The sequence below is a fragment of the Squalius cephalus genome (genome assembly GCF_949319135.1).
Source record: "Squalius cephalus genome assembly, chromosome: 6".
Taxonomy (NCBI): Eukaryota; Metazoa; Chordata; class Actinopteri; order Cypriniformes; family Leuciscidae; genus Squalius; species Squalius cephalus.
In genome coordinates, this window is record NC_137127.1 from 5,159,736 (window position 1) to 5,168,831 (window position 9,096).

The 9,096-nt window shown below is 36.2% G+C and overlaps 2 protein-coding genes and 1 long non-coding RNA gene across 10 annotated transcripts in view; 1 reads left to right on the forward strand and 2 right to left on the reverse strand.

The window, feature by feature from the left end:
- The window catches only part of tmem91 (transmembrane protein 91), a 44,867-nt gene extending 42,455 nt beyond the window's left edge, over positions 1-2,412 (forward strand). For all 8 annotated transcript variants that reach the window (XM_079873985.1, XM_079873989.1, XM_079873988.1 and 5 more), the window contains one exon: positions 349-2,412. In XM_079873985.1, coding sequence (XP_079730111.1) covers positions 349-504 — 156 coding nt within the window. In that variant the 3' untranslated portion in view covers positions 505-2,412. The remainder of the gene's footprint in view (positions 1-348) is intronic.
- On the reverse strand, positions 1,986-5,322 carry LOC307160127. The gene is made up of 3 exons (XR_013821505.1): positions 4,512-5,322; positions 3,836-4,080; positions 1,986-3,791 (listed from the first exon to the last, which is right to left on the reverse strand). It is a non-coding gene; the product is annotated as an uncharacterized lncRNA (long non-coding RNA).
- A 2,290-nt stretch (positions 5,323-7,612) lies between these two features.
- Positions 7,613-9,096, reverse strand: part of exosc5 (exosome component 5) — a 5,387-nt gene continuing 3,903 nt past the window's right edge. Inside the window, exons 4-6 of the mRNA XM_079873983.1 lie at positions 8,633-8,773; positions 8,465-8,554; positions 7,613-8,317 (exon numbers count right to left, since the gene is read on the reverse strand). Of these exons, the coding sequence (XP_079730109.1) occupies positions 8,222-8,317; positions 8,465-8,554; positions 8,633-8,773 (327 nt within the window). The 3' untranslated portion in view covers positions 7,613-8,221. The remainder of the gene's footprint in view (positions 8,318-8,464; positions 8,555-8,632; positions 8,774-9,096) is intronic.

Sequence of the window (9,096 nt, forward strand, 5' to 3'; positions counted from 1 at the left end):
CATCTTTACGAAAGGTGTAACCACTTGAAATGCAACTTTTATTATTCTGTTCAAGCACCTTTTCAATGGAGGCGCCACTCCAGACGTTCAGCCCTCAAGACTGATCAATGATTTCATTCAGACTTTAATTAGTGTCATAATGAGAGACCTCTGGTGATTGATTTCCAATAGCGCACAGGGTGTTGTCTAAAATGAGGGGATCAAAGGTGAATGGAGAAGAGAAACGAATAAAAGAGAGGATAGTGTAATGACAGAAAACAGGCATGCGTTTCAACCATACGGTAAACAACCAAAGGGACGTCCATCATTCTTTATGATTAATGCTGCTGTTTATCTTCTCCACTCCAGACAAACAAAGCTTCAGCACAAGGAGATTTCCAAGGTGCCAGTGCAGCATCTCGGCAGGCTCTGTGGCTCTCCGTCCTTTCCATCGTCTTCGGCATCATCACTTACATCTGTGCCATCGCTGCCCTGATCTCCTATCTGTCCGGGAAACCACCTTAAAGACTACAGCATCGGTATCCTCTCTCCAATCTTCCAGAAACACACCTCCCTGATTCCTCATCACACAAACCGCTGCTCTTTACACACTTGCACTCATCTACATCTGTAATAAGTACATGCGTTCAGCAGAGACGGCGCCTTTCTGCAACTTCACGTGGTCGTATTAGAGTCTGAAGCTCATAGAACATGGAGATGATTCAGATCGTAACAGTGTTCATTAGATTAGGGGAAAAATCAAGTCGCTACATTTGGAGAGAGGGTAGATTTAGCTGGAATCTTTGTATTTGGGTCGGAAAAAAATCTGAAAGAGAGACCTGCGCTCTGTCTTGACACTTGTGTGTACGTTGGCAGGGGAGGGAGGGACTGAGGCCTGAGGGTTTGTTAGAAAGGGAACTCGACAAGGACAGCACGGACTTGGCTGTGAAACGGCAGGACTTGCCCTCTGAGACACATGACTCGAGAAAACTGGGTCATTTTCTAGCTGAGCTCTAAAGATGGTAATTGAACCACTCTCCAAACTGTGAAAACACCACAGTAAATGACTTTAAAACTCAGTTGGAGATTTGTTAGATTGAAAACAAGTTCAAGTTCAGACAGATTCTGCAAATATGAGGATGCAAAACAGGAATGCGCAGGCAAAAGTTCAAATGCGATGGGGTACAGTGACCTTGGACCACAAAACCAGTCACGAGTCGCACGGGTATATTTGAGGCAATAGCCAACAATACATTGTAAAGGTCAAAATTATCGATTTTTCTTTTATGCCAAAAATCATTAGGATATTAAGTACAGATCATGTTCCATGAAGATATTTTGTAAATTTCCTACCGTAAATATTTAAAAAATGTATTTTTGTGAGTGAATGCAGCACAATCGCGAACATAAATGAACAACTTTAAAGGAGATTTTCTCAATGTTTAGATTTTTTTGCACCCTCAGATTCCAGATTTTCATATATTGTCCTATCCTAACAAACCATATATCAATGGAAAGCTTATTTATTCAGCTTTTCAGATGATGTATAAATCTCAATCTCAAGAACACTGACCCTTGTGACTGGTTTTGTGGTCCAGGGTCACATATATACTGCAGATTCCACTGAGTAATGCTGTTATGAGAAGCTTCTCCTGCAGGACTCTATTCATAGCTTGATAAAAGACTCTCCATTTGTCCACCTACCAACAAAACTGTACGGAGACACTTCATATGACTCAGCTAAACCATACCTGCAAACTCTGGACCAGTGAAAAAGGTGATGAATCAGTAATTTCTAAACAATCATGTGTTTTCTATACAATTGGTCTGAACAAAAATTGCAGAATGGCTAAATGAAAATGCGAAGTCAGTCTCTGACAGTGGGTAGCTCTTGTGGAAAAGCAGAAATACAGCGGTTACCCCTGTATGCACTTATAAACACCGCTGTGTTTACGCAGGTAGGACGAAAATAAAATGACATTGAAACGTTTCTGAAGACTGTTCACGGTTGAACCTTCTCCTGTAGGAATAATCATAGCTTGATAAATGTAGACTCTTTTTTTACCTAACAACACAACCATATGGAGACATCTATGATTCAGCCAAACCGTACCTGCAAACTCTGGACCGGCAGACAAGGGAACAAATCAGGAATAAGCAGTTAAAATCATTTCGTAAAATTCTCATAATAGAATTGAACTACGTATTGTTTTGGTTGCAAAGTTGTTTGAAACAACACTAGTGTCTATGGTAACAACCTAAAACTGTGAAATAAGCATAAAAGCACAGATTTAAACAGTTTAAATAATATTGTATATATAATTGGCCTGAACAAAAAATGCAGACTGGCTGAATGAAAATGCAAATTCGAATGGTAAAACTATTTGCGCTACAGACCAATGTGTTCATGATTACAATAATAAATTAAAGTAATATTTTTTTAAAAAAAAAGCCAGTTTACAAAATCAAGCAGCATAATCAGTGTTGGGTAAGTAGTTAAAAAGTAATGAATTACTAACTATTAGTTACATCTTCAACAGTGTAATTAGATTACTGTACTAATTAATCTCTCTAAAATGAATTGGATTACTTACTAATTACTTTTTAAATCCCATATCAACCTCATCCAGATGAACAAAGTATTTAAAGGGAGAAGGTCACATTAAAAACATAAATTTTAACATTAGACGTTAAATTTTGATGTTAAATCCACTATTGTTTTATATAGAATTGTTCTATAGTCTATACAGTATTTAATGCAATTACATCAGAGATAACTCATTAAGAGTAATAATAACAATTAAGAGTAATCCATAACTTTACTAGGGAAAAGTAATTAAATTATGTAATGAATTGCTAAGTACTGCATTCGCATTAGATTGTTTTTGTACAGCTAAAGATAACTGTAGGTAACATTCAAATTACAAATGGCTCTTACATTAAAAATAAGGGGAATTAACATCACCGTAGTAAGTACTGTACGAAGGTCGAACAAAAAGAAAATGCCATCAAACGTTTTGTGAAGACAGTCGGTTCCCGTCAGAGACAGTTTCACCCAAAGGTGACGAGTTTGCAGGTATGAAAACATCTTTAATTGCTTTATATTCATACTGAGCTAAGCATATAACATGTATGTTTTGTAGATATGAACTAAAGGGTATTTGCCAGTCTCGGCAGTCATTAACTTGAAGCTGCATTCGTGCGATTGAAGGCATGCACTTGAGGTCATGAAATCCATTTGGTTAAAAGGGGATTCTGGGATATTGGACGCTCGAGTTGGTGACATTTCTGCATGGGCACTCTTTATTTTGTTGTAGCACTCAACTAATACTTCAATCTCTTTTGTGGGTCTACATTTCACCTTGATAACCCTAAAGGCAAGTGATAAGCAGTGCCAAACGACGCTTCGACTGAAGTGCTTTAAAACAAAATATAAAACACATTACATCACATTTCTCATACTTTCAGATCCACCTGCATTCATACACAGTTAATGGCACTCCCATTTTCAGCAGGATATTTATGTTTGTAACCCTAGTTATTAATTTGACTGGTGAACTGTTAACATAATTCACACAATAGATCTATCTAGACTGATGTAGTATCAGTAAACAAATGCACCCATAGATTCCCGAAACTTGACTATATATAAATGCCAGAAATACACTATCGTTCAAAAGTCTGGGTTAGAAAGTGTTTTTTTTGTACAAAATCAACCCCAAACTTTTGAACGGACGTGTACATCATAGAGAAAGTCGACATTCAAATGTCAAGTGCATGATGATACAATCAGAAAACAACACTAGTAATGCCTGCTACAGACGGTACGATTTCAGCAATCCTATAAGATCATTACAAATCACACTGTACGACATGGATCTAATAAACTTGGGTACGACCAGAGATGGGCATAAATACATGGAAATGTATTTAAAATACAAATACAAAATACTGTGTGAAAAATGTATTTAAAAACAAATACAGTATTTTGTATTTTGAAAATACACAAAATACATGTGAAATTCGCCATCTAGTGCAGGTATAGGTCTTTCTTTCTTTCTTTCTTTCTTTCTTTCTTTCTGGCAATTGCAAATAAATACCCTGATAAAGAGGTTGACTGGCAAAAAGTATTTTATGTATTTTGAAAATACAAAAATACTCATCTTAAATGTATTTAAATTAGGGCTGTCAAACGATTAATCGCGATTAATCGCATCCAAAATAAAAGTTTGTTTTTACATAATATATGTGTGTGTATGGAGTATAATTATTTTCTATATATAAATACACACACATGCATAAATATTTAAGAAAAATGTGTTATTTATATATAAAATATTTATATATAATATAAATTATATATAATATAAATATATATACACAGTATATACATGCAAATATTTCTTAAATATATACATGCATGTGTGTGTATTTATATATAGAAAATAATTATACACCGTACACACACATATATTATGTAAACACAAACTTTTATTTTGGATTCGATTAATCGCGATTAATCATTTGACAGCCCTAATTTAAATACAAATTACATTAGATTTTTTCCAAAGGCTTTAAAATACAACATAGTATTTTGTATTTCAAATACGTATTTTAAATACATGTATCTGAAATACTGCCCATCCCTGGATACGACATGTATGTAGACTGTACGATGATGACACCTATTGAATCGTAGGCTACGACGCTAGTTACTATATAAGCCGTCATCAGCATGAGCTAGAGGTGAACAAATAGAGCAAGAAGAATCACGTTGGCAATTGTGGTTTTTATGTGCGCTGATACAAATTGAACATGGATGAATCATGACTGGGGAAAAGAGGCCAACTTGGCTTTACAATCTTGCAAATGGAGCTTGAGGAAAATTTCATTTTATTTCATGTTGCATTGTATTGACTAGGCTTGTATGACGTAGGACCAGCGTTAGGAGCCACGACGGCAGAAATCGCCATGATTGGTCATCTTTCATCTGGGACAGTCCAAAACCGTACAATGTGTACCAGGCATTAAAGATTGAAATGTGTCCTGCTCCAAAAGATTAAAGCCACAAAACAGCAGTCAGCATAAACTGCGCTGGCAGGTGCCCTTCAAGCTCCCCGCAGTCAGAAATTAGGTCATATCATGGTAGGAAATGATGTACTACTTTCACAACAAGCTGCCCCATCGAGCGACAGCACAGCCCCTCCAGTCAGTTATCAGTAACCCACACCAGAGACATCCGAGAGCAACACAAGGCATTCTTTTACTCCTCCTCTACATTCATCTCGTGTATATGTGTATGTACCTGTAATGAACAAATAAATGCACTTGATTGAAAATTTTATTTGGATTTGCCTTTGGAAATGTTTGTGATTGCACTGTTGTTGTGGAAAGTGCCTGCGTGTTTTAATGACACTCATTACAATACACATCTCTAGAGAAACGAAATGAAACATCAAACACAGCTGCGGTGAACAGCAATTAATGATAATGCATATTGATATACTGTGTAATAATGTTCTCACTGACCCAGCTTACAGTCTAATGAAAGCCTCTATCACTCTTTCATTTGTGAAAGCTGAAAGTGAATGACATCTATGAAAAGTTTCAGTCTGGATTCAGGCCGCACCATAAGCACTGAAAACTGCGCTCGTTAAAATCACAAATGATTTACTCTTAGCTTCTGACCAAGGCTGTATCTCAATATTAGTTTTACTTGATCTTAGTGCTGCGTTCGATACTATAGATCATACAATACTCTTAGATCGACTACAAAATGATACTGGTGTTCAAGGACAAGCATTAAGCTGGTTCAGATCAGACCGCTACCATTTTGTCTATTTAAATGGAGAAAAATCGATCATAACTCCAGTAAACTATGGAGTGCCGCAGGGATCTGTGTTAGGCCCTCTGTTATTCTCAATATATATGCTGCCACTTGGAAATATTATAAGGAAACATGGAATTAGTTTCCATTGTTATGCTGATGACACTCAAATCTATATTTCATCACGGCCGGATGACAACGCTAAATTATCCAAATTGACAGAGTGTGTTAAAGATATAAAAGATGAATGACGCGTAATTTTCTTTTATTAAATCCAGACAAGACAGAGGTAATACTTATCGGTTCAAAAAACCGCCCACAAAACCTCTCACAATACAACTTTAACATAGTAGGATGTCCTGTTACTTCATCCTCTACAGTAAAAGACCTGGGTGTTATACTAGATTGCAACCTGTCTTTTGAAAATCATATTTTCAATTCAAAAACAGCCTTTTTCCACCTTAGAAACATTGCTGAGCTACGTAATATGCTATCAGTTTCTGATGCAGAAAAGTTAGTTCATCCATTCATGACCTCGAGACTAGATTACTGTAATGCTTTATTAGCTGGTTGTCCTGCATCCTCAATAAACAAGCTACAGTTAGTCCAAAATGCCGCCGCTAGAGTTCTTACTGGGTCAAGAAAATATGATCATATAACACCGATTTTATCATCACTGCATTGGTTACCTATAAAGTCCCGTATTAATTACAAGGTATTGCTACTGACTTATAAAGCCCTAAACGGCTTAGCTCCAGTTTATTTAACAGATCTTCTATCGCCCTACAATCCATCGCGCTCTTTAAGATCACTAAATTCGAGGCCTTTGGTCATACCTAGGATATCCAGATCCACCAAAGGAGGGAGAGCATTTTCATATTTAGCTCCAAAACTCTGGAATAGCCTTCCTGATACTGTTCGTTGCTCAGACTCGCTCTCCCAGTTTAAAACTAAATTAAAGACGCATCTCTTCAGCCAGGCATTTATATATTTTTAATCTTACAGTTAAATCCGGTCTCTATAGTTCATAAACGCCAGAGGAGAACTGGCCCCCGACTGAGCCTGGGTTCTCCCAAGGTTTTTTTTTCTCCATTAGGTCACCTGATGGAGTTTTTCGGTTCCTTGCCACTGTTGCCTTTGGCTTGCTCAGTTGGGGATATTTTGGGGATATTTAATTTTAATTTTATCAATCAATAAATTCCACTAGAAACAAACCTTGTTGTATTATTTTAATTTAATACTGTGAAGCTGCTTTGATACAATCTGTATTGTGAAAAGCGCTATACAAATATACTTGACTTGACTTGAAAGCTACGGTTCCCAAGGCTTAAAGTGCTTAAATTGATATTTTAAGTTCAAACGTGTTTGAGTTACACAATAAAAGCAGCATTATGGTCTATTTTACTTAATTTTTTTTTTTTAGACATCCAGCTATTTAGTAGCTATTTCAGGACAGAAACCACAACAGCGGGGTATCAATTTGGCTATTTACAGTGCACCTCTTAATAGTTTTATATTATAATTAGCTGTGCATAAAAACCCTGTTTTTCATTATGGCACCAAAGAGAAATTATGCAAATGAATATGGTATGAGCTAGAAAATACACAAGCTTGAAATGATAAAAATAGCATCTTGGAGTCAACAAACTGATCTGTAAAGCTTTATGGGTGAAAGCATGTAGGCTGGGTCATAACACACTCATATATTACGCATATGCAATGATAACGGAGTCAGAAAATCATCCAGTTTTAGTACAAAATAATTCACTATATATATATAGACACATATACATCCATAGAGTGATGTTTGAAAGTTTGTGAACCCCTTGCAGAATATGAAAATGTGAATCATTTTAATAGGGATCATATAAAATGCATGTTATTTTTTATTTAGTACTGTCCTGAATAAGATGTTTTACATAAAAGATGTTTACATATAGTCCACAATACAAAAAAAAAAAAATTTGCTGAATTTATAAAAATAACCCTGTTCAAAAGTTTATGTGCCCTTGTTTTTTTGTTGTTTTGTGATGGTTGTTCTTGTTTGTCCTGAGCAATTAAACTGACCAACGTTCTTCCTTTTTGAATATGAAGATCAAGGTAATAGAAGATGATTCGTCTTCTGGGAAACATGCAAGTATTTTCTGAAGGGCAGTACTAAGTAAAAAAATATTTTATATGTAAACAAAATAAGAAACTGCATCTTTATCCTGTTCAAAAGTTTTGTTGAACACAAAAATAGATATTTTGAAGAATGTTGGGAACCAGACGTTAAATGTTCTTCAAAATATCTTTCCTAAGATATTATAATAAGCCTCTTCTCATTGACTAGATGACTTTATTATATCATATCTAGTGAAAATAAGAGAAGAAATGACAATGCAAACTCAAAGTAAAAATCCTAACAATCACGTTTTATTGTATTTTTGAATATCGCCGTTTGACAGAGTCCCTATAAAACTGGAAGATTTGTTCAGAAGCCTTCTGACTGAGAGCGATGCACTGCTGCAGCTGTGTAGGAAGAAAACACATTTATGTCATTGCCTTGCAGAAAATTCGAGCAGGTTATGAAACACACACACACACACAAGTACCCATGTATCATCAGCACAAACAGAGCAATGAATCACATGCAAGGATCGCTGTATCCGAGCTCACCTCGTGGACTGAAAAAGAGCCTGAAGTTGATGACATCAAAACACTGCGCTCAACGCTATCAATAGCAAATGTTAACAACGCTCGACTTTCCTGGAAAAGAAAACATAAAGAGACACGGATCAAGAGCTTAACTTGTGAGGTATGGTTTGAGTCGGAAGAGCAGCGTACCTTCTCCTGCTGAGCCGACGGGTCTGTGATTATCTGGCCCTCTTTGCTAATAGCGCAGGTCACGCCACAGAACAGGAGGCTCATGGGAAGCCCTGCGTCCATCAGAGCCATACAGGCAGCGTTCAGGCAGCACGACAGCAGCTGACACTTAGATAAGGAATCACATTAATGTACACCACTACTCAAAAGTCTGAGGATGCAAAGATTTTTTAATGCTCACCAAAGGCTGCATTTATATGATCAAAAATACAGTAATATTACAATTTAAAATAACGGTTTTCCATTGTAATATATTTTGAAATGTAATTTATTCCTGTGATCAAAGCTGTATTTTCAGCATCATTACTCCAGTCTTCAGTGTCACATGATCCTTCAGAAATCACTCTAATATGATGATTTGCTGCTCAAGAAACATTTATGATTATTATAAATGTTGAAAACTTTTTTTTTTTCAGGATTCTTTG